Source organism: Capricornis sumatraensis, chromosome 1 (assembly GCF_032405125.1).
Source record: "Capricornis sumatraensis isolate serow.1 chromosome 1, serow.2, whole genome shotgun sequence".
NCBI classification, from domain to species: Eukaryota; Metazoa; Chordata; class Mammalia; order Artiodactyla; family Bovidae; genus Capricornis; species Capricornis sumatraensis.
In genome coordinates, this window is record NC_091069.1 from 92070213 (window position 1) to 92095542 (window position 25330).

General features: G+C 42.7%; 1 protein-coding gene across 4 annotated transcripts in view; it reads left to right on the forward strand.

The window, feature by feature from the left end:
• The window catches only part of XDH (xanthine dehydrogenase), a 68868-nt gene that overhangs the window by 32847 nt on the left and 10691 nt on the right, over positions 1-25330 (forward strand). For 2 of the 4 annotated variants that reach the window (XM_068964731.1, XM_068964740.1), the window contains exons 16-30: positions 1341-1424; positions 9014-9183; positions 10576-10699; positions 12401-12520; positions 12996-13092; positions 13987-14111; positions 14844-14977; positions 15340-15427; positions 16393-16479; positions 19868-20059; positions 20237-20382; positions 21305-21386; positions 22108-22203; positions 22834-22962; positions 23588-23662. In XM_068964731.1, coding sequence (XP_068820832.1) covers positions 1341-1424; positions 9014-9183; positions 10576-10699; positions 12401-12520; positions 12996-13092; positions 13987-14111; positions 14844-14977; positions 15340-15427; positions 16393-16479; positions 19868-20059; positions 20237-20382; positions 21305-21386; positions 22108-22203; positions 22834-22962; positions 23588-23662 — 1749 coding nt within the window. The remainder of the gene's footprint in view (positions 1-1340; positions 1425-9013; positions 9184-10575; positions 10700-12400; positions 12521-12995; positions 13093-13986; positions 14112-14843; positions 14978-15339; positions 15428-16392; positions 16480-19867; positions 20060-20236; positions 20383-21304; positions 21387-22107; positions 22204-22833; positions 22963-23587; positions 23663-25330) is intronic. The other 2 variants (XM_068964748.1, XM_068964757.1) reach the window with 2 other exon arrangements.

Here is a 25330-nt window from a genome sequence, read left to right on the forward strand (position 1 = left end):
TTGTGTTTCAGGATCTGGGAAGCTGACTGAGGTAGGAACAGGCTGTGGACCAGGTGGTAAACACTCCTCTCCTCTGGATGTCTAAGGACAGAGGAGTAGGGACCAGGGACCCCGCCTAGAGAGTCACATGGAGATGGGAGCTAACTTGGTGTTTGAGAGACAGAGCACTGGGCTGGGAGTAAGAGATGTGGGTTCTTGTCCTGGCTGTGTCATTACCTCAGATGAGAACTTGAATAGGTCACCACTCTTGCTAAGCATTAGCTGTAACTTCTGGGGGTGGGTAGACCTGATGATCCTTCTGCAGTGTAGCTGATACAACTGTGATTATGTACTTTGAATGGGAATGTAGTGTGATAAGAATGTGAGGTGGGGCTGCTGCAGCCAGGCTGGGTGGGATTGTTGTGCATTCAGGAGAGGGTGTTAGTTGAAGTGGAGCCCAGCTCCTGAGGTGGGTTTGCCCACAAGCATTTATTTTATACTTTTTATGTCATAAGATTGTACTGCACATGGTGGGGGCCAAGTGTGGGAGAGAATAGGATCAATAAAGGCCAGCCTGGTGTGACTACTGAGGTGATGGAGTTGGGAGGGGGGAGCACAAAGGAGAAAAGCCTTCACATCTGTGGGGAGAGTGGAGTGAGATACCTCTTTTATAAACATTTATAATAATTTGTCTGATTATGGAAGTAAAAAACTTGGGGAAAACTTTAGAAATACAAAAATGTATAAAAACTTAAAATTATTCTCAGATCTTAGATTAAACCACTGCTAGTATTTTTGCTTATTCCTCTGATCTTTTCCCCATGTTTATCTGTCCAATCTGTGTGTAATCCTTTTTGTCTGCCCCATCTCTCTCTTTCTGTCTCCCTTCCATCTGTCCACCTATAAACCTATCATCTTCCTGTCTTTTGATCTGGATATATTATTTTCTAAACAGATTTGGTATCATGCTGCATACAGAGCCTCACATGCCACTGAATTTTGTTGAGATTATATTAATATTATGAATAATTCCCCTACATTAAATGTTTCCCACAAAATTGAGGGGGAAAATAATGACTTTTCCAGGAAGGCTGGGGGAGAAAGATATTCCCAACAGAGCGGCACATATCAGTGCAGGAAGGAGGTAAACCTTGGTTGGGTGTGTCTGAGGAAATAGGGTGCAGGGATGGGAGAAGAGAAGCTGACAGAGCCCATATTAAAATGTTGAGATAGACCCAGCCAGTATCAGAAGGAGTGCAGATGAAGAGATGAGAAAGTTGTTACGTTTACCACTTGGGGACAACCAAGGTGGGGACCAGTGATAGAAATAGTCATGATCACATGTCACCTTGTCTCCACAGAAGTGTGGTAAACTGGACCCCACCTACACCAGCGCCACTTTACTCTTTCAGAAAGACCCTCCAGCCAACATCCAGCTCTTCCAAGTGAGTACATACCTTATGTGGCTATTATCAGGGGCCCTGCAGCTTCCCTGGTGGCTCAGATGGTAAAGCATCTGCCTGCAATGCTGGAGACCCCGGTTCAACCCCTGGGTTGGGAAGATTCCCTGGAGAAGGAAATGGCAACCCACTCCAGTACTTTTGCCTGGAAAATTCCACAGACTGAGGAGCCTGGTAGGCTATAGTTCATGGGGTCACAAAGAGTTGGACACAACTGAGTGACTTCACTTTAGATGATGCTGACCATTGGTGAGTGACTGATTTACATTGTATGTCAGTGCTTAAAGCTCCTTACCATTGTGCATAAATGTCTAGTGAAGGAAACAGGAATTATATTAATGTGAATGAAGCTATTTCCCCTCTTGCTCACCTCAGTTCTCTCTTGGGCTTACTCTCACCTTCACCTGCTCCTTAAATTTTTTTTTCAATTTTGTTTTTTTCTGGTTCTTCCATGGGCTAATGTGCAAAGCCATGCATTCTCTTGAGCATGCCAAGTAAAGAAATTTTTAAAAAATTTTTCTATTAACAGCAATTTTTAAAAATTAAAATTTATTTATTTTAATTGGAGGCTAATTACTTTACAATATTGCATTGGTTCTGCCACACATCAACATGAATCTGCCACAGGCGTACAAGTGTTCCGCATCCTAGCCCCCCTTCCCACTTCCCTCCTCGTACCATCCCTCCAGGTTATCCCAATGCACCAGCCCCAAGGATCCTGTATTGAACCTGGACTGGCGATTTGTTTCTTATATGATATTATACATGTTTCAATGACATTCCCACAAATCATCCCACCCTCTCCCTCTCCCACAGAGTCCAAAAGACTGTTCTATACATCTGTGTCTCTTTTGCTGTCTTGTCTTGCATACAGGGTAATCGTTACCATCTTTCTAAATTCCATATATATGTGTTAGTATACTGTATTGGTGTTTTTCTTTCTGGCTTACTTCACTCTGTATAATAGGCTCCAGTTTCATCCACCTCATGAGAACTGATTCAAATGTATTCTTTTTAATGGCTGAGTAATATTCCATTATGTATATGTACCACAGCTTTCTTATCCATTCATCTGCGATGGACATCTAGGTTGCTTCCATGTCCTGGCTGTTATAAACAGTGCTGTAATAAACATTGGTGTACACATGTCTCTTTTAATTCTGGTTTCCTCAGTGTGTATGCCCAGCAGTGGGATTGCTGGGTCATAAGGCAGTTCTATTTACAGTTTTTTAAGGAATCTCCACACTGTTCTCCATAGTGGCTGTACTAGTTTGCATTCCCACCAACAGTGTAAGAGGGCTCCCTTTTCTCCACACCCTCTCCAGCATTTATTGCTTGTAGACTTTTAGATAGCAGCCATTCTGACTGGCGTGAAATGGTACCTCATTGTGGTTTTGATTTGCATTTCTCTGATAATGAGTGATGTTGAGCATCTTTTCATGTGTTTGTTAGCCATCTGTATGTCTTCTTTGGAGAAATGTCTGTTTAGTTCTTTGGCCCATTTTTTGATTGGGTCGTTTATTTTTCTGGTATTGAGCTGCAGGAGCTGCTTGTATATTTTTGAGATTAGTTGTTTGTCAGTTGCTTCATTTGCTATTATTTTCTCCCATTCTGAAGGCTGTCTTTTCACCTTGCTTAGAGTTTCTTTTGTTGTGCAGAAGCATTTAAGTTTAATTAGGTCCTGTTTGTTTATTTTTGCTTTTATTTCCAGTATTCTGGGAGGTGGATCATAGAGGATCCTGCTGTGATTTATGTCGGAGAGTGTTTTGCCTATGTTCTCCTTTAGGAGTTGTATAGTTTCTGGTCTTACGTTTAGATCTTTAATCCATTTTGAGTTTATTTTTGTGTATGGTGTTAGAAAGTGTTCCAGTTTCTTTTTTTTACAAGTGGTTAACCAGTTTTCCCAGCACCACTTGTTAAAGAGATTGTCTTTAATCCATTGTATATTCTTGCCTCCTTTGTCAAAGATAAGGTGTCCATAGGTGTGTGGATTTATCTCTGGGCTTTCTATTTTGTTCCATTGATCTATATTTCTATCTTTGTGCCAGTACCATACTGTCTTGATGACTGTGGCTTTGTAGTAGAGCCTGAAGTCAGGCAGGTTGATTCCTCCAGTTCCATTCTTCTTTCTCAAGATTGCCTTGGCTATTCGAGGTTTTTTGTATTTCCATACAAATTGTGAAATTGTTTGTTCTAGCTCTGTGAAAAATACTGTTGGTAGCTTGATAGGGATTGCATTGAATCTATAGATTGGTTTGGGTAGTATATTCATTTTCACTATATTGATTCTTCCAATCCATGAACATGGTCTATTTCTCCATCTATTAGTGTCCTCTTTGATTTCTTTCACCAGTGTTTTATAGTTTTCTATATGTAGGTCTTTAGTTTCTTTAGGTAGATATATTCCTAAGTATTTTATTCTTTTCATTGCAATGGTGAATGGAATTGTTTCCTTAATTCTCTTTCTATTTTCTCATTATTAGTGTATAGGAATGCAAGGGATTTCTGTGTGTTGATTTTATATCCTGCAACTTTACTATATTCATTGATTATCTCTAGTAATTTTCTGATGGAGTCTTTAGGGTTTTCTATGTAGAGGATCATGTCATCTGCAAACAGTGAGAGTTTTACTTCTTATTTTTTAATTTGGATTCCTTTTACTTCTTTTTCTGCTGATTGCTGTGGCCAAAACTACCAAAACCATGTTGAATAGTAGTGGTGAAAGTGGGCACCCTTGTCTTGTTCCTGCCTTTAGAGGAGATGCTTTCAATTTTTCACCATTGAGGATAATGTTTGCTGTGGGTTGGTCATATATAGTTTTTATTATGTTGAGGGATGTTCCTTCTATTCCTGCTTTCTGGAGAGTTTTTATCATAAATGGATGTTGAATTTTGTCAAAGGCCTTCTCTGCATCTATTGAGATAATCATATGCCTTTTATTTTTCAATTTGTTAATGTGGTGAATTACATTGATTGATTAAAGAATCCTTGCATCCCTGGGATAAAGCCCATTTGGTCATGGTGTATGATCTTTTTAATGTGTCGCTGGATTCTGATGGCTAGAATATTGTTAAGGATTTTTGCATCTATGTTCATCAGTGATATTGGCCTGTAGTTTTCTTTTATTGTGGCATCTTTGTCTGGTTTTGGTATTAAGGTGATGGTGGCCTCATAGAATGAGTTTGGAAGTTTACCTTCCTCTGCAATTTTCTGGAAGAGTTTGAGTAGGATAGGTGTTAGCTCTTCTCTAAATTTTGGTAGAATTCAGCTGTGAAACCGTCTGGACCTGGGCTTTTGTTTGCTGGATTTCTGATTACGTTTCAATTTCCATGCTTGTGATGGGTCTGTTAAGATTTTCTATTTCTTTCTGGCTCAGTTTTGGAAAGTTGTACTTTTCTAAGAATTTATCCATTTCTTCCAAGTTGTCCATTTTATTGGCATATAATTGCTGATAGTAGTCTCTTATGATCCTTTGTATTTCTGTATTGTCTATTGTGATCTCTCCATTTTCATTTCTAATTTTATTGATTTGATTTTTCTCCCTTTGTTTCTTGATGAGTCTGGCTAGTGGTTTGTCAATTTTATTTATCCTTTCAAAGAACCAGCTTTTGGCTTTGTTGATTTTTGCTATGGTCTCTTTTGTTTCTTTTGCATTTATTTCTGCCCTAATTTTTAAGATTTCTTTCCTTCTACTAACCCTGGAGTTCTTCATTTCTTCTTTTTCTAGTTGTTTTAGGTGTAGAGTTAGGTTATTTATTTGACTTTTTTCTTGTTTCTTGGGGTATGCCTGTATTACTATGAACTTTCCCCTTAGCACTGCTTTTACAGTATCCCACAGGTTTTGGGTTGTGTTTTCATTTTCATTCATTTCTATGCATATTTTGATTTCTTCTGTGATTTGTTGGTTATTCAGCAGCATGTTGTTCAGCCTCCATATGTTGGAATTTTTTATAGTTTTTCTCCTGTAATTGAGATCTAATCTTACTGCCTTGTGGTCAGAAAAGATGCTTGAAATTATTTCAATTTCTTTGAATTTACCAAGGCTAGTTTTATGGCCCAGGATATGATCTATCCTGGAGAATGTTCCATGTGCACTTGAGAAAAAGGTGAAATTCATTGTTTTGGGGTGAAATGTCCTATAGATATCAATTAGGTCTAGCTGTTCTACTGTATCATTTAAAGTTTGTGTTTCCTTGTTAATTTTCTGTTTAGTTGATCTATCCATAGGTGTGAGTGGGGTATTAAAGTCTCCCACTATTATTGTGTTATTGTTAATTCCCCTTTCATACTTGTTAGCATTTGTCTTACATATTGCGGTGCTCCTATGTTGGGTGCATATATATTTATAATTGTTATATCTTCTTCTTGGATTGATCCTTTGATCATTATGTAATGTCCTTCTTTGTCTCTTTTCACAGCCTTTGTTTTAAAGTCTATTTTATATGATATGAGTATTGCTACTCCTGCTTTCTTTTGGTCTTTATTTGCATGGAATATCTTTTTCCATCCCTTCACTTTCAGTCTGTATGTATCCCATGTTTTGAGGTGGGTCTCTTGTAGACAACATATATAGGGGTCTTGTTTTTGTATTCATTCATCCAGTCTTTGTCTTTTGGTTGGGTCATTCAACCCATTTACATTTAAGGTAATTATTGATAAGTATGATCCTGTTGCCATTTACTTTATTGTTTTGGGTTCGAGTTTATACACCCTTTTTGTGTTTCCTGTCTAGTGAAGCTCCTTTAGCATTTGTTGGAGAGCTGGTTTGGTGGTGGTGAATTCTCTCAGCTTTTGCTTGTCTGTAAAGCTTTTGATTTCTCCTTCATATTTGAATGAGATCTTTGCTGGGTACAGTAATCTGGGCTTTAGATTATTTTCTTTCATCACTTTAAGTAGGTCCTGCCTTTCCCTCCTGGCCTGAAGAGTTTCTATTGAAAGATCAGCTGTTATCCTTATGGGAATCCCCTTGTGTATTATTGTTTTTCCCTTGCTGCTTTTAATATTTGTTCCTTGTGTTTGACCTTTGTGTCTTGAGGTGTTTTGCCTTGGGTTTATCCTGTTTGGAACTCTCTGCATTTCTTGGACTTAGGTGATTATTTCCTTACCCATTTTAGGGAAGTTTTCAACTATTTTCTCCTCAAGTATTTTCTCATGGTCTTTCTTTTTGTCTTCTTATTCTGGGACTTCTATGATTCAAATGTTGGGCGTGTTTAATATTGTCCTGGAGGTCTCTGAGATTGTCCTCATTTCTTTTAATTCATTTTTCTTTTTTCCTCTCTGATTCATTTATTTCTACCATTCTATCTTCTACTTTACTAATCCTATCTTCTGCCTCCATTATTCTACTATTTGTTGCCTCCAGAGTGGTTTTGATCTCATTTATTACATTATTCATTATATATTGACTCTTTTTTTTAATTTCTTCTAGGTCCTTGTTAAACCTTTCTTGCTTCTTCTCAATCCTTGTCTCCAGGTTATTTATCTGTGATTCCATTTTTATTTCAAGATTTTGGATCATTTTTACTATCATTATTCAGAATTCTTTCTCAGGTAGATTCCCTATCTCTTCCTCTTTTGTTTGGTTTGGTGGGCATTTATCCTGTTCCTTTACCTGCTGGGTATTCCTCTGTCTCTTCATCTTGTTTATATTGCTGAGTTTGGGGTGGCCTTTCCATATTCTGGCAGTTTGTGGTTCCTCTTTATTCTGGAGGTTCCTCACTGTGGGTGGGGTTGTACAGGTGGCTTGTCAAGGTTTTCTGGTTAAGGAAGCTTGTGTCGGTGTTCTAGTGGGTGGAGCTGGATTTCTTCTCTCTGGAGTGCAGTGAAGTGTCCAGTAATGAGTTATGAGATGTCAATGGGTTTGGAGTAACTTTGGGCAGCCTGTATATTGAAACTCAGGGCTGTGTTCCTGTGTTGCTGGAGAATTTGCATGGTATGTCTTGCTCTGGAACTTGTTGGCCCTTGGGTGGTGCTTGGTTTCAGTGTAGGTATGGAGGCATTTGATGAGTTCCTGTCGATTAATGTTCCCTGGAGTCAGGAGTTCTCTGGTGTTCTCAGGATATGGACTTAAGCCACCTGCTTCTGGTTTTCAGTCTTATTTTTACAGTAGTCTCAAGACTACAGCAGTTTTTCTAGAGGCACTAGGTAAAGGATCAACTTTTCAGATTTTGTGGGCCACGTAGGTTCTGCTACAATTCCTCAACTTCATCACTGTAGCACAAAATGTTCCAGAGGCAATACATAAATGAATGTGCATGACTGTGCACCACTAAAACTTTATAAAAGCAGAAAGTGGGCCAGATTTGGCCACTGTCCACAATTTGTAGACCTCTGCTCTCAAGTGTAACAATCCAAAGCATGAACTCTGGGCCTGACTGCCAGGACTTAAATCCAAACTCTGCCATCATGTAACTGTGTACACTTGGACAAGTGACTTTCTTTCTGTTCCTCTTAGGCAAGATAATTATACCAAGCTGCAGATGTGGGTAAGGTGGGTCCCTATTTCACAGCACAGTTTTGAGGATTCAATTTGTTAATAAAAGTAAATAACTCAGACAATCTCAGTATATAGTAAACTCTAAATAAATACTAGCCATCATGATTATTACTTTGAAAAAAAACACGTTAAACAGTATTTTATTTTAAACTGAATACACTTTAGAATATTTTGAAAAATATAGAAAAATATAAAGAAGAAAATAGAAATCACAACAAACCTTACCTCCAAGAGAAGATTATTATGTTTGTGTGAGACAGTGAGAGAGTTAGTTGCTCAGTTGGGTCCAACTCTTTGTGACCCCCATGGGCTGTAGTCCACCGGGCTCCTCTGTCCATGGGATTCTCTGGGCAAGATTACTGGAATGGGTTGCCATTCTCTTCTCTAGAGGATCTTCCTGACCCAGGGATCGAATACAAGTCTCCTACATTGCAGGCAGATTCTTTACCACCTGAACTATCAGGGAAGCCCATATGTTTCTATACTTCTCTCCATTTTTTTCCTATGCATATATGGACATATTTGCATTTTATCATGTTTTTCCCACAGGATTTGAATCATTACATGTACACATACAATAGTGTATGTCCTGTTTTTACACTTAACATGAGCATTTCCTTCTAATTAAAATTCTTCAAAAATGTCTCTTAGCAATTGTATATTTTTCATCCTGTGAGCATAGCATAGTTTATTTACCCAACCTTCAACAAATGGACCTTTAGGCTCCTTGTTTTGTTTGTTCCTGTATACAGCTAGCCCTCATCTGTGTATGTGGAATCCATGGATACAAAGGGCCAACTGTCCTGCACCATATTATAGAAGGGACTTGAGCACCTGTAGATTTGTTCTCTGGGGGGTGTCCTGGACCCAGTCCCCCACAGATGCTGCTGATGACTGTACAGTGATACTGTGACCACTCTTCAAGTGACTTCTTACCTGCCTACTGTTTCCTTGCCCCTGTGCTCTCCTGCCTCTGCCTTCTCACTCCTCACATTTGCTTTGGCCTGAAGCTCTCCACGGTTCCCCAGGGCCTATAGAGGAACAGTGTCCTCTGAATCCGGTGACCATGTTGTTCCAGGAGGTGCCCAAGGGTCAGTCTAAGGAGGACACAGTGGGCCGGCCCCTGCCCCACCTGGCCGCTGCCATGCAAGCCTCTGGGGAGGCCGTATACTGTGATGACATCCCTCGCTACGAGAGTGAGCTGTTCCTCCGGCTGGTCACCAGCACCCGGGCCCATGCCAAGATCAAGTGCGTGCAGTGAAAACACTTGGGGAGGAGGGCGCTGAGAGTAACCACCAGGCACTGGAGGTGCCACAACAATGAGCTTTCTCCAGGGCCTCCTGGTCTAGAGAGGAGCACAGCAACCTGTGTTAAACCCAGACAGGAGAGGAGCAGGATACAAGAGGGGCTCAGTGGTGCCTGGGAGGGTGGGGTGATGATAATAGAGACATAGTCAGGGCCCAGATCAGGAAAGCCTTAGGGGTGCTGACCAGGGATGTTACACTTGGCCCAAAAAGTGATGAGGAGCTGCTGAAAGACCTTTCTTAAATCTGCACTGTGGATATTGAGCTAAACTTCAGTACAAATCTTCAGGAAAACTTGAGTCAGCACTAAAGGGAAGAAGAAGGCCTTAGCATGGCTGGCATTGACTTTCTGTTCCAGTGCCTAGCAAACTGACCTTGGCCTTGTCAAGCCAAGCTCTTGAAAAGCTCTCTTTTTCCCCATGTATAATAGCATATTTAAAATGATAGTGTCCACAAAGGACCCAATGGAAAACAGTCACTTGCACTTGTTTATTAAACTTTGAAAGCCCAAATGGCAAGAATTGCTACCTCTAAGATGATGATGATAATAATAAGAATAGATACTCATATCACACAATATTTGCTGCAGCCTGGTTTAAGCATTTTATACATAATGCTTTATCTATTCCTCTCCACAGCCCTATAGGCAGGTCCTAATATTATCCCCATATTCCAGGTAAGGAAACTGAGTGGTATAGCAAGAGCCCTAATGTGCTGATTCTGGATGGTTATTAACTATGATGTGGGTGTTAGTTGGAACTCTCCAGAGTAAATGCTGTTTGGTTCCCTTGTACGTGGAGACCAGAACAGGGCCTATGGGGACAGACTTGTCCTATTCATCTTATATCCCCCCTAGCACTTAGCTCATGGCCTCCACAATGGTAAGTATTTAAGCAGCATTTGCCAAATAGGATAGGATAGGAGGGAGAAAGGGGAAGAATTAGGGTGAAGGAAACCCTGTCAAAAAGAAGATAAGGTTATCTGATTGGTTAATGGGTCATCTTTTTTTTAAGAGGAAAATGTTTTCCCATTTAAGTTCATGGATCCTTGAATTCTATCAATGGACCCTTCGAGGATATAGATCTCTCTTATAGATGATAGTATCTGTTCTTCCTGCAAAGGGATGGATGCTATTGGATGGGGAACTACAAGGAGCAAGATTTATAAGGTATCAAAATACAGTTGAAGGTATTTCAGAGATTTTCTCTACTATACAATCTTTTGGGAATAAGTAACTGATACACAAGGTTGAGGTGTGGCATAGTTTGGCACTTTCTCAGGTGACAGGTCTTTCACTTCAATTTTCCTTCCTGACTCCTCACACTCCTTTTTGCAGGTCCATTGATGTTTCAGAAGCTCAGAAAGTGCCAGGGTTTGTTTGCTTTCTCTCTGCTGATGATATTCCTGGGAGTAATGAAACTGGACTTTTTAATGATGAGACAGTCTTTGCGAAGGATAAGGTATATCTTGGATTTTTTTTTAAAAAATATGAAGTCAGTGGAATGAGTATCTAAGCTTTAATTTGTGTTCATTTCTTCAAACTCCTAATCTTGAAAAGATTATGCATTTGTACATATTGTGGCCATCATCCAGTTGGGCAGTATTTGGGACAATCAGTAAAGGGAGAGATATGGCTGGTAGCACTGTTAACTTAAGATGTACTTACTTATTTAATCAATAGCTGCTGCTTTTAGTATCAGACATGGTAGGATGACTCCATGCCAGAGTGGCATTAAAAAAAGGCTGGTGACTGTATTTTAACTAAAAATCAGGTTCTTAGGGTACAATATTAAGCTCCTTTATTAAAAGGAAATAAAAATACATTAAGCAGAATGTATTGTATACATTGATGTATACATTAAACAAAAAGTAAACAGAATAAAAATTACAATTATACTACCACTACTATGTGAACTGATATTTCACTTACATGAGAGTTTAACTATTGATTTCAACCATATATGGAGTTCTGCCAAAAAAAATTAAGCATTCAAGGCAGGTGCTACAAAAACCTGTATACTTATAGGATAGTTCTCAGATAGTCATTTTATAATTCCAGTACAGATCAAATATTGCAAGTTGACAGTGAGTAGGTGTTGCTTAAGGACAAATTCAACTGATTACTGAGGTAAACATGAAGAAGAGAATTCAAAACTACAACCCTGAGTCATTAGAACTAAAGGAGAGTGTTTGATAGAAGACAAACTGCTTTACAAACTTCAAGAGCCTCTAAAACCATAATTATGGTTAGTGAGAGTTGTCCAGGTTGGACATCCTCTGTGCTAACGAGCTAAGTCAAGAGCTTAATTGAGTCCTAAAGAGGTAATTATGAGAGACAGACATGTTAAATATTGGTTCCTATTGTCAAGAAATATTATATTCCAAAGTGATGAGGTGGACAATATTTTGTTGTTGTTAATTTTGGGGATGATGTTGGAAAACATCCCTGAAGGAGATACATAAAGTTTTTAAAATAGAAACTGAATTCATTCAATGAAAAGAAAATAATTATTATTAATTAGTTTATAAATCTAACAACCAAAAAAACTGGCTTATAGACTATTGGGGCATCTAGATGAACTATGGGACATGATTTCTGCCTTTGAGAAACTTTTGGTATAAATCTGAGAAAGAGAAGATAAAAAAGAGTGGAGTGGTAGAAAGAAAATAATACTACAAGTCAGAGATTAAGATTTAGTTATGGTCCAGTAATGAGCCAATTTAGATCTTGCTGTCTTCGTTTCCATCTCTTCATATGAAGAATAAAGGTGTTGTGTGGATCTGAGTGGACAGATACACTTCATGGTGCCTTGCTTTCCTTCTGCTGCTTGTTGCAAACATCACTAATCAATCACCACGCTTTATCCTGAGCAGCTTTTCAACAGGTTGCACTCAGAATTGGCCCTGGAGATGAATCAGGTTTGCCATTCTGAGACTGGTTATCTCCAAGTCCTATTCCAATTCTGCTAATTCTAAACACTTAGGAAGAAGCACATAGCCCCCAGCAGTAGGATAAGAACATGAAATGGTCCCAGGACATTCCTTAAATGTACCTTAGAAAACTATGGGGGCGGGACTTCCTTTGTTGTTTTGAACAATCGAAAATAATTTGCTTCATGAGGACTGCGTTATGTTCTTTAACGGTCTGACCCTGCTCCTAGGTGACTTGTGTTGGGCACATCATTGGTGCTGTGGTCGCTGACACCCCAGAACATGCACAGAGAGCTGCCCATGGGGTGAAAGTCACCTACGAGGATCTTCCTGCTATTATCACGATCGAGGTAACTGGGGGATGGGCTGGCTGGAGAGGGGAACGCTTCCTGTTCCTGGAGGCACCTTTATTAAGATCCTCTAGAGGAGATGTGAGGTGCAGGTGGGATTTTCCCAGACAGGCTTTTAAATCTCCAGTCCTGTGATTATGTGATCCTGTGACTCCTCCCCCATTGTGATCCTAGACTCAGTCCACCAATGGCCAAACTGAGTTCTTCCTTTTCAGTTTCAACTGGTTTCTTGAGAGGTTCTTTGCTTTTCCCCAAGAACCAGGGTTGTGTGTTTATATCTGAGGAAACAGAGAAACAGGATACCCTGGGTTACAACTGAGCTTACTTTTAGTCTGCGTAAAATACTGATAGAGATGTCTGTGTGATTTACATGAGGAGAAAGAAGTAATCATTCAAGAGCTTCTTTTCCCCAGTCCCTTAAACTCACCTTCCATCCTTTAAAGTCAAGTCATTGAAATTTCTTTTTAATCCTCAGGATGCTATAAAAAATAATTCCTTTTATGGATCTGAGCTGAAGATTGAGAAAGGAGACCTCAAGAAGGGGTTTTCAGAAGCAGATAATGTGGTTTCAGGTACGGCTGCACCATGCAACGGTGGGAATGGGGTGGCCCTGGTTTCTGAGTGAAATTTAAGAGATGTACCTGAGCCCTGCAGCAAGGAAGTGATTTCCTGACATTTCTTAACAGAAGAGTCTCTCTGATGTTTGTAAAAAATACTAGACAGGTGGCTGGGAAAGAAGGAACATCAGCATCTTAGTCTCCACTCTCCTGTCTCTAGACCGGACATACCTAAGTGATTCTGGAGATGGCATGTTGGATTTGGAAGACTGTTTAGAGAAGATAAGAATCACAGATGTCTGGCTAGCCTTGGGTCCACCAGGCTTCCAGCTGCACAGAATCCTTGTCCTCCCCATCTGCATAAAGTCAGTCCTCACCCATTGACAGCTAGTGCTCTCTCTCCCCACCTCCTCCCTCCCTCACTGTGCAATTAGGTCTAGAGCGCACATCCTAGGGCAAGGCTACTGATCAGACCCCTTTGGGGTTTGTTTCTTACATCGGTTTCTGTGCATTGTGTAACTAGTAAGTCAGCTCTCCAATTGGCCTGACAGCCTCAGCTCTGGAACATGCAGTTTATTTTCAGCTTCTCAGTCACATTCATTAGCTGCTTTTCTATTTTTTTAAAAAAGTTTACAATGCTAGTTTAAAAATCTTTGATTTCCACTGACTGCAGTGAGACGAAAGCTTCACACCTGACATATTTCAGTGTTGTCCTGGTTTCTTTGTTGGGGTTTGGCTGCCAGATGGCTTAGACTTTGAGACTCTTGCCCATCCTGGTTAGGGAACTGAAAGATTCCCTGTGGACTGTTGGTATTGCCCGGGGCCCTGGACAAGTACATTCTCACCGTAAGCAAACTCACTACCTCTGCAGCACTGGGTTCACTGCGGGGAGTGTTGTTGCTTCCCCAGGTGAGCTGTACATTGGTGGCCAAGAGCACTTCTACCTGGAGACTCACTGCACCATTGCTGTCCCGAAAGGCGAGGCAGGGGAGATGGAGCTCTTTGCATCCACACAGAATCCCATGAAAACCCAGGTAGAAGTACAGCAGGTCAACAAGGGGCCAGGGGAGAGGGAGACGTGGGCTGGTCCAGGAGGGGACGTGAGGGTGGTAGTCTGAAGCCAGGCCCTGTCTCCAACAAGTTGGTTTGACTGAACTTGTTATATATAACCTTTCTCATCTATAAAGTAGGGCCTGGCATGGATGTTTTAATGGTTAGATGAGTTTTAAAACTTGGATAGAGCCTAGAAAGTGTTAGCTTTTGTCATTCCAGTGCTGTATTGCTTTGGTCAGATCATATCTGACCTCAGTTTCCCCATCTGTTAAATGAAGGAGTTGAGCTTAATGAGAGCTACGGGGACCACGAGATGATCTGCAGGGGCTCAGCTGGTCCTCATTTCTCTATTGTGTGTTAACATGACAGTGATTGCCAGTGTTTTTAGCAACTGGTCTTACCCTCATGACCCACCAGTTCTTGGCTAAACGGAATGAGTTTTGACCCTGATAGTATGCTGTGAACAGCTGCTCACCCCTCTGATTAAAACAAGTAAACAAGTATGTGAACTCAGTGTGCAGTAATTGATGTGTGCTGGACCCTGGCACCACTACCCAAGGGGTGCCCTGGGACAGGAGGGGGATTCTTGAATCAAGGAATTTCAGAATTCACAGCAATAATTAGGCTTCTGTGTGTCAGGTAGGCTCTGGGTCAAGCATGAAGAAAGTCTTGGTGATGCATTCACTGGGAGTATTTTGTTCTTTTGCCCACAGTCCTTTGTTGCAAAAATGTTGGGGGTTCCAGTAAACCGGATTTTGGTCCGAGTGAAGAGAATGGGAGGAGGCTTTGGAGGGAAGGAGACCCGGAGCACCCTAGTAACTGTGGCTGTGGCCCTGGCTGCATACAAGTGAGTTCCAATGGGCTCTGGGGAGGAAAATAAGGCTGCCTCTGCTGGGAAGACTTCCTGGGTTTCCTTTGTTGGAAAGTAGATAGCTTTTGCTTGGAATTTGCACAGCCCTCTGTTTATAGAACTCTTGAGTATAGGGGTGAAGGCAGTATCACCTGGCTCATTGTGTCCATGTCTTATCTCCTTTATCTGGCTGTGAGTGATGGGACACAGCCCACATCCCATAACCCACACCCGTATACCTCTACCTTGTCCAGCACAGTGCCCTGGTGGAGAAAGAAGGCTTCCTTGCAGTTTTTATTCCTGAGACTCACCGGGCTCGGTTGTTGTAGAGATTTCTCACCCTCTGGTGTCTCCCCCAGGACTGGACACCCGGTGCGCTGCATGCTGGATCGTGATGAGGATATGCTGATAACTGGTGGCAGACACCCCTTCTTGGCCAGATACAAGGTTCTAGATGTCAGGGGTTGTGCTGGGTGGGTAGTGTCATCCACTTAGGAAACGGGATGAAGACTCAGGGATCCTGGGATATACTCTAACTTTTGTCCTGATAACCTATGAATTTCAAAGAAGAAATAGCAAGAAGAGAAATTCAAATCAGCCAACAGCAACATAGGAAGGTAATGCAGGCCAGCCCCCAGGAGATGCCCCAGGTTGCTGTACACAACTTCTGTTAAATTGCTGTGGTCCAAATCTTTTCTTTGTCCACTCAGGCTCAAACATGATTTATCAGCAGACCTGGGGTAAATCCATTCTGCAAAGTGATCTAATGTTAATGTGCTATAATCCTGGGAGCCTTCTGTCTGCACAAGCTGGCTTTGAAGAGCTCCTCTTTGGCCTCATCTGACTTCATTCCATGACTTAACTTACCAAAAGAAACTGTTTGCTCATTCCCAAATTCTTATGGGCTTCAAGCAAGTAACTCCGTCTTTGGAGGTTTCAGGTTCCTTGTTCATGAAATGGCCTGTCAGGGTTTGTTTGGCTAGTGCACGTGAGGCTGGGGATGTGAAAGCATGTTCATGCCTGTGCAAAGTGTAACTTTTGCTGTCTGCTGCCCTAAAGCTATGAGGGGGGTCTCTGGTTTCCCTAGTTTCTTTTCCCAACATTCCCCTCCCTGACCTGTCATGACCAATGGTCTCTTTTCTACCTCCTCACTTCTGCTGGTAGAACCGAAGCCAGGAGCAGAGAGGAAGAAGGACGAGTGCAGGGAGAAGGGTCCATCAGTGGGAGATGTTAGTTCTTTCTTCTTTACCTGTGAAGTCTGCGGATCTCTGAAATTCTCCTTTATTTCATGGTGTGATGTCTTATTCTTTCTGGTTTTTTTTTTTTTTTCCCCCAGGTAGCTTAAGGGGAGGAGATGGTTAGAGACAGACAAAGGAAGGGAACCATTGAGAGCTCACTCTCCTTTTTACCAGGTTGGCTTCATGAAGACAGGGAAGATTGTGGCTCTGGAGGTGGATCACTACAGCAATGCCGGGAACAGCCAGGACCTCTCTCACAGTGTATGTCAGACCTGCCCCTGCATCCTGGGGTGACTGGGAGGTCCATGTTATAGCATGGATCATTCCTTTATTCCCTTTTATTGATGAAGAATATTCCATTGTATGAAAGGACCATATTTTGTTTCCCATTCACCAGTAGATGGACAACTGGGCTGTTTCAACTCTTTAGTTTTTATGGACAATGCTGCTTTGAATCTTCTCATATGACACAGATTTTTGTCATTTCGAAGATTAACAAAGTTACCTTGATGGTACTATCTTTAAGTTTTTTAAATCTTAACTTTATAACTATATTAGTTATATATGTATGCTGCTGCTGCTGCTGCTAAGTCACTTCAGTCGTGTCTGACTCTGTGCGACCCCATAGACAGCAGCCCACTAGGCTCCTCTGTCCCTGGGATTCTCCAGGCAAGAACACTGGAGTGGGTTGCCAGTTCCTTCTCCAATGCATGAAAGTGAAAAGTGAAAGTGAAGTCGCTCAGTTGTGCCTGACTCTTCACGATCCCATGGACTGCAGCCTACCAGGCTCCTCCATCCATGGGATTTTCCAGGCAAGAGTACTGGAGTGGGTTGCCATTGCCTAGATTCCTGTAAAAAAGAAATTCAGAAAAATGGAAGTTCTCTATTACTTCCACTTTGGACATGCTAAGGGCTTCTCTAATTGGCTCAGTTTGGAAACTTTATACTTCAGATCTAGGATAAGAAACTGTTTGGAAAAGAAAACATTTCTAGTAGTAGTCTAACTAACTATAAAACTTGCTTCTTGATGTTATAGGAAATCAGGTTGAGAAAGATACAGGGCTTATCCCCAAAGATTTTACAAGTGTTAAAATTCAATCCAGCAAACATTTATTGAACCCCTAGGGTGGTGACATAAAGAATATGACATTGTTTCCACCCTCAAGAAGGTTACAATATGGTGGAGACAGATAATAAAAGACAAAATGAAATAGAAGTACAACTGACAAAGTACTAAGGAAAAGCAAAAAATGGAATTGAGACACATAAAAATCATCCAGGATGACTACGACTGAAAAGCAACCTGTGGGAAAGAGACTATAAATGGGGAAGCAAACTAAAGCCAAAATGAAACAAACAAATAAAAGTTATCTCTTAGCTCATCAAAGAGATGAGTCATTACGCTTTAAAGAAAGAACAGAATGCTATTAAAATTGAGCAGCCCAAGAATAAAAATGAAGTCTTGTGAATTAAAACTGTGAAAGTGGAAGGGTTGAAAGAAACTGAAGACACTCTCTTAAAAAGGAGGAAACAATGGGGAAAATAGTAGAGAAAATACAAGAAAATCTGAGGATCCATCCAGGAGAGCCAAATAATAGAAGCTTCAGAAAGAAAGAATAGAAAAAAGAGCGAGGAGGAAAACTGTTAAGAAGGAATTTAAGAAATTTTCCCAAACTGGTGGGCATACATTTTGAGATTAAGATAGCCCATCCAGGAACCAGCACAATAAAGGAAAATAGACTTATGGTAGTTCTATTCCTAGATTTTTAAGGAATCTTCATACTGTTCTCCATAGTGGTTGCATTAGTTTGACCGATTCATATTGATGTATAACAAAATCCATCACAATATTATAAAGTAATTATCCTCCAATAAAGTAAATAAATAAAATTTTAAAATACTTTTTAAAATTAAAAAAAAGAAAATAGACTTATGCTAATTTACATTATTGTGAAATTTCAAAAACCTGGGGACAAAGGAGATTTCACAGTTTCCAGGGAGGACAAAACCAGGACTCATTCCAAGAATTGGAAAGGTGTTGATTAGATTTCTCAATACTGGCGAGCTAAGGGTAAACGAGAAATTTATTTCCAACCTGGAATTCTATATACAGCCAAATCATGAATTAAAAGTGAAAGCAGAATAAAGACATTTCAGACACGCAAGTTCTCAAAAATGCACCTCTTTATATACTCTTTTTGGAAAGATATTGAAGGTTGTACTCCAATAATATGAAGGTGTAAAACTAAGAAAGGGGAAGACATGGACTCTAGAAAGAGGAAGTGCAATGTGGAGAGAGGCAGAGGGAATCATTGGGATGAATGTGAAGGGAAAACCCGTGAGTGACAGCTGAACAGACGTCAGACTGTAGCACGCCAGGCTCTTGTGTCATTGGAATTCTCAAGGCAAGAATACTGGAATGGGTTGCCATTTGCTTCTCCACGGGATCTTCCCAACGCAGGGATCAAACCCAGGTCTCAAGCCCAGGTCTCCTGCACTGCAGGCAAACTCTTTACCATCTGAGCCACCAGGGAATCACCACCACAGATGCCTGGGGCAGCCAATTTAAATCAAAGTTGGTCAGAAGACTCCAGAAACAATGTCTTCAAAAAGATGAGACCTGATAGAAAATAGAATATGTTTGAACATATTGAAAACAGTTTTTTAGAAATATGTGCATAGAAAACAAAGCCAATGCAAAAAGTAAAGATAATTATTAGCTCCAAGGGGGAAATATTATCAATAAAGAGAGAAGTAATTCTAGCATAACTCCAGGGTTCAACTGTAAGTGATGTTTACAGAATTATTAAATGGACTGTTAATCAGATCAATATATAACTATAAAGGGGTGGTGGGAGACAAGAGGCCGGTATGTACAAAGAGAAAGAGGGTTGGGGCGGGGGTGGGGGAGGGAGGACTAAATCCTCCTTTCCCATGATGGGAAAACGGTATAAAAGTCTAAAACTGAACAAGTCAAGAAATTAAACACATAATTTAGAGAAGTGGAAGACAATGTAAACGACTGACGGAGTAAGTGGTTGCTTCCGGGGAGTGGAAGGAGGGGCTGCCGGTTTGCATTCCCTGACTTATGGAAGTATTAGATTGTTAGAACTATTTGTAGTACAAGTTTAACGGGAATAAAATCACCAACTTTTTAAAAGAGGCAAATGATCAATTCCAACTAGAGGATCTGGGAGGGGCTTCCTCATGTGGGAGCCGTAATGAGGATTTCAGCAGGTGGATATGGTGGGGAGGGGCGTTAAGGTGAGAGTAACAGGCTATCAGAAAAGAGGATAAAAGATATACTGGGGAAAGGTCAGAAAGTGTCCTCAATTCCACACTTAAAGATATACAGATTTTACTGTGGTGTTAACAAGTGGCGCTCTGAAGCAAGTGCTTGACTTGCTATGATCTTACCTTTTAGTACGAAGCATAGATTTAGAGGGAAGAGACGCAGGCCAGGAGTGCACTAAGGAGACTGCTGTGATATCCCAGGAAAAAAAACACTGTGGGCCCACAGAAGAGCGGTTGACTGGGGCTGGCAAAGGCAGGGATGGGTGCACACGCTGAAAGCTCGCCTCCTTTTTTGAGGAGCCAATGAGATACAGGCACTGGTCTCTCCCAATCTGGTTTCTTGTGTGTGCTTCAGATAATGGAACGAGCTCTATTCCACATGGACAACTGCTATAAAATCCCCAACATCCGGGGCACTGGGCGGCTGTGCAAGACCAACCTGCCCTCCAACACGGCCTTCCGGGGCTTTGGGGGGCCCCAGGCTCTGTTCATTGCCGAGAACTGGATGAGCGAAGTTGCAGTGACCTGTGGGCTGCCTGCAGAGGAAGTAAGCTGGGAATTTGGAGGAACAAGTCAGAGGGGCTTAGCCTACTTTGGATTTTGGACATCTCCGTTGGGGTAGAGGATGGGCAGGCGCTGGGGAGAGGCGGGAAGCTCCACTTCCGGTTACGCCCCCCTGGCCTCTTGCCACCGCCACCGGCTCAGCGTCTCTCTGCTTGGGAAGGTGCGCCGGAAGAACCTGTACAAAGAAGGGGACCTGACCCACTTCAACCAGCGGCTTGAGGGGTTCAGCGTGCCCAGGTGCTGGGATGAGTGCCTGAAGAGCTCTCAGTATCACGCTCGGAAGAGTGAGGTCGACAAGTTCAACAAGTAAGCGCCGCGGGGGAGGAGCCTGACGTTCTGGGGTTCTCTGCTGCTGCTGCTGCTAAGTCACTTCAGTCGTGTCCGACTCTGTGCGACCCCATAGACGGCAGCCCACCAGGCTCCCCCGTCCCTGGGATTCTCCAGGCAAGAACACTGGAGTGGGTTGCCATTTCTGGGGTTCTCTAGGGTTTCAGATTTTATAGCCTTTTTGCTGAACTCAAGAATAATAACTTACTAGATAACTGAGAAAGCTGCTGCGTTTGCTGACTCATCCATAGCCATCTCTTTGAGATCCTGAAATGTTCTGCAGCCCAGGGGCCCCCGAGTCACAGCACTCAGGATCATAGCAGTGTGGTCCATCTTCACACATTTGTCTGCCCTTTGGGCAGACGATGCTTTGGCCCAGGACTAAGAACACCATAGTTATGTGCCTGCCTCTGACATCAGTCTATAAATGTGACCTTCGTAGTCACTCCATCTCCTTGGGTCTCAGCTTCATCATCTGCAGAGTGGGGATAATTGTGCTGGCCTCTCTCTCACAGAGTTACTTGGATAAGCAAACATACAGCACAGAGGAAGTATTATCAGCAACAAGCCACAGTTCTTCCCTGGCGTCGTCACAGTCCAAGACCACCAGACCGCTCTGACCCAATCCTGATCCCTCTCAGGGAAGCAGAGTGATGACTCTTTAAGGTCCAGACTTTCAAGGGTGGGCTTTGTTCCAGCTCCACTGGAGGATCTAGAACCCAAATGCCCACTGTTCTCACTTTGTCTGCCCAGTCGAAGCACAACTCAGTTATGACAAAGACTGAGTGGGTGCTTCCAAGGACACCTTGTTCCAATTTTACAAAGATATTGCATAAAACATGTCCAATCTGACATGAATATGGTGGAGAAGTTACTATGGGATTTTTTTTCTTTCCTCTAGGGAGAATTGTTGGAAAAAGAGAGGATTGTGCATAATTCCTACCAAATTTGGAATAAGCTTCACAATTCCTTTTCTAAATCAGGTAATTGCTCTGTATAATTTTGTCCATCTTCACTGCCCTGGGGTCTCATTCCCCTCTGTTTGCACTGTTGCAAGACTTCCCAAGTGGCACATTGGTAATAATGATCTGTCCGCCAATGCAGGAGACACAAGCAATACGGATTCGATCCCTGGATTGGGGAAGATCCCCTGTAGTAGGAAATAACCCATTCCAGGGTTCTTGTCTGGAAGAGTCCACGGACAGAGGAGCCTGGCAGGCTACAGTCCATGGGGTTCCAAAGAGTCAGACATGACTGAGCACAACACAAGAACACATTGTCGTGGGAGCAGGGCTGAGCAGAGGAACTCTCTGCTGTTTAAAAGAAATTGAATTTGTACATCCCTAGTTGACCTGGGGTCAATGCCTAGTTATTATTTTCCTGACTGTTGGACTATGGACAGCTGCTCTGCCTTTTGAATCCCATCTGTTTGTCTAGAGAAGCAGAACAAACATATATGACTGGCCTCCCTCTGAGGATGGGTGACAGAGAGATATATTTTTTTAAAGTTTTGCAAACTACTGAAGGTCTAAATTATTAAATCATGAGATGTATACTACTTTGATTTTTTTTTTTGTCTGAGGTTTCTATTCAAAATGCTACTGCTGGTTTTCTTTTTCCTGGGCTCCAGTACTTTTGGTCCTGGGCCTTAAACTGAGTTAGGATTTGCTGAATTTTGTGTTTGGCATTCTTCTCTTCCCTTAGGCAGGAGCTCTGATCCACGTATATACAGATGGCTCCGTGCTGGTGAGCCACGGGGGCACAGAGATGGGCCAAGGCCTTCACACCAAGATGGTCCAGGTGAGCAGTCTGGAGACAGTGTCCATCCTCCCCAGCACCGTGATGTCTGGGGGAGGTAAGATGCTGTGAAAAAGTGAGCAGTGCCACATCCCAGAAGCAGAGGTAGGCCCAGGTTCTGGCCCAGCTGCTTATTTAATGTGACCTGGGGCAAGCCTGCTGCTTCTCTTGGCCTCAGTTTCCCCATCTATGCAAAGGTACTGGTGATGATTCGGGCCACTTCCATCACCAGCACTTAAGGGCTCTGTGCCTGTGTGTAAGGTGTGTGTTAAAGGTAACTGGCTTCCCTCACATATATGTGAGACTCCTCTCAGTGGAGCTGGATTAGAGTTGTCACACCTGCTTGGCTTGTGGGCACTGGCCAAGCTGAATCTTTTTTATAGCCAGGGTTAGTTTTAAAAAGGCATCATTCATCACCATCAGGCTTATGAATATTTTGAATCCAACCAAACCACTCCATAAAGTGTTACTTCAGATTCAGACTGACGTGAGAACATTGCAGCCTCAGTAGAATTGTGGTTTATGAAATTATTTTCATGCCTGTTAAGAGTGAATCTGAATCCCACCTTGGGGAGAAGGCAGCCAAGCCCTGCCAGGCCCTTCCCTGGAAGGTAGTGTCCTCTCTGTTCGCAGGTGGCCAGCAGAGCTCTGAAGATCCCCACCTCTAAGATCTATATCAGCGAGACGAGCACTAACACGGTGCCCAACTCGTCTCCCACGGCCGCCTCCGTCAGTACTGACATCTATGGACAGGCCATCTATGTAAGGAGCCTCGGGGGCTGCCGAGCCAAGGGCCAGCCCAAGGCAGGGGGCCGGCTGAGGCCCCACATAGGAGCTGCAGTGGCTCCCTTGCGGGCTTGTGGCGGTGGCCATGCCTCTGGTTCTCTTCACCAGGAGGACACCAAGCTAAAAGAGGGGCCCAGGAACCATTACTGCTTCTATCAGGGCCTGGAAGGATGAGCGTGGAGGGGGCGGGGGGTTGGAGGAATGCAGGGGATTCTGGGAGGGCACACACGCTGGTGGCAGAACTGAGCAGGAGACAGTGGATCGAAACTGGACCTTGACTGGGGGTCAGCCAGGTCAGACCCAGTGCTTCCCCTCGTCCCAAGGTGGGTCATGTCATCAGAAAAGGAGTTTGAAGGGAGAAGCCACCTTCTTAGGGATCCCTCAGCTTTTCCCCCTCTTGTCAACTTTAGGACTGTGTCGTGAAGTGCTGTCCGCACAAGGGCCAGTGGCTCCTAGCCTGGGCCTGGGACATTGCTGAGAGGGTGGCGTGGCTGTCTGAGTGGCACTCTGGGCACAGCACTGCTTGGAGAACCTCAGGGTTTTGCTTGAGTTGGGGAATGCAGAGGACTGATGTGTCTGCCATGTGGGCTGTCTTCTTTAGGAAGCTTGCCAGACCATCCTGAAAAGGTTGGAACCCTTCAAGAGAAAGAATCCTGATGGCTCCTGGGAAGACTGGGTAAGTTTGCAGACAAAAGAGAAATTAAGAGCAGGGCTGTGTCCCCGACCCTGGGAAGGAAGAGGAGGTCAGGATCTAGTCACAAAGGCAAAGAGAAGATGAGGTGTCTGTATGCTTTCACAGGAGAAGCAAATGTTCAGCCTTGCTGGCCCCCTTCTCTACAATGTTCATAGTTGAGGAAAGTCACTTGAGAATTTTTGATCCAAGATCTTGACAGCCCTGAGGGAATTGGGGGTTCACTTGCCCCCAGCATCAGAAGATGGGGGTGACTGCTACTCCTGCCTCACTGAGAATTCTTCCCTCAGAACTCATCCCACATCCCATTCATCTTCAGTCTTAGAGTCTGATTTTCTTCAAACCTCCATTTCTGAGAGGGCTGCCCCAGGAGCCTCCCGTATTACCCAGCTCTGGTGTCTGGGTCCACAGAGACTCTAGTCTGTGAGGGAATAGGGATAAAGACATTGTGTCCCTGCTCAGTCACTTCACTTGTTTCTGACTCTTTGCAACTATAGCCCGCCAGGCGCCTCTGTCCATGGGATTTCCCAGGCAAGGCACCTGGAGTGTGTTGCCACACCCTCCTCCAGGGGATCTTCCTGACCCAGGGATCAAACCCATGTCTCCTGCTTGGCAGGAAGATTCTTTACCACTGAGCCACCTGGGAAACTCCAAAAGACATTACCCACAAATTTATATCATCCCTGTGATTTTAGGAGTGATACAAGCACTCACAAGAGGAATGAGCCCAGGTCTCTGATTTCTGGTTTAGAAGCCTGCACGTCAGAAACCCTGAGGGAAGCTGCCAGGAAATGTCTCTCAGGTGGGAGACTCAGCTCCACCCATAAGCAAACATGCAATGGTGGCCCCACTTGACCTTCCCCTCATGTTGCAATGAAAGGACTGGATACAATAGTAACCCATAAAATGTGACCACACATGAACCAACTCAGATTGTACAAGTCTCCCTCAAAAGAGTCAAAGAAAATAAGCTGTTTCTCCTAGACCTACTCATCTTATTGTGCCTCACGCAACCTGTCCTTCCCTGTACACACTCACAGATACCACGTGAATATGGGTTGATTTTGATAGTGTGGGTTTTAGCATGGATTTGTAAGGCAATGTCAATGCTTTCAACAACAGTCTCTACAATCTGTTGACCTGGGCTTTGTCTTCATCTCCTGGCCATGTAGTCTAGTGTTCCTTATAAGCAGGTAACCCTCCAAAAGGGTTTTATCAGAAGAGTGTGATTGGGACATGACGGACATCAAAGCTCTTTAGTGTCTGTACTGAACTGAAAAAGACAAGCTATTACTGCTACCACTACTATCTATGTATATATTTGATGTCATATAGTAAAGATCCTAGAGAAATTCTTTCTGTAAACTTTAGTTTGCTCATCTGTAAAATGAATATAATAATAGTACTGATCTTATAGGGTTGTACTGAACATTAAATAAGGCAGTGTCTGCAAAGGACTTAATAGCATCTTTTATATAATAAAGTGCTTGGTAGTTGACAATGATCATGATGCAAGCTACATCAACAACAAATTAAATTTAGAGCTGTGAATATTGAAAGAGAGGAAGAAAGAAAGGAAGGAAGGAAGAAAAAAATAAAAATTTATTATGTAGTTGTTCAGTTGCTAAGTCATGTCCGACTCTTTGAAACCAC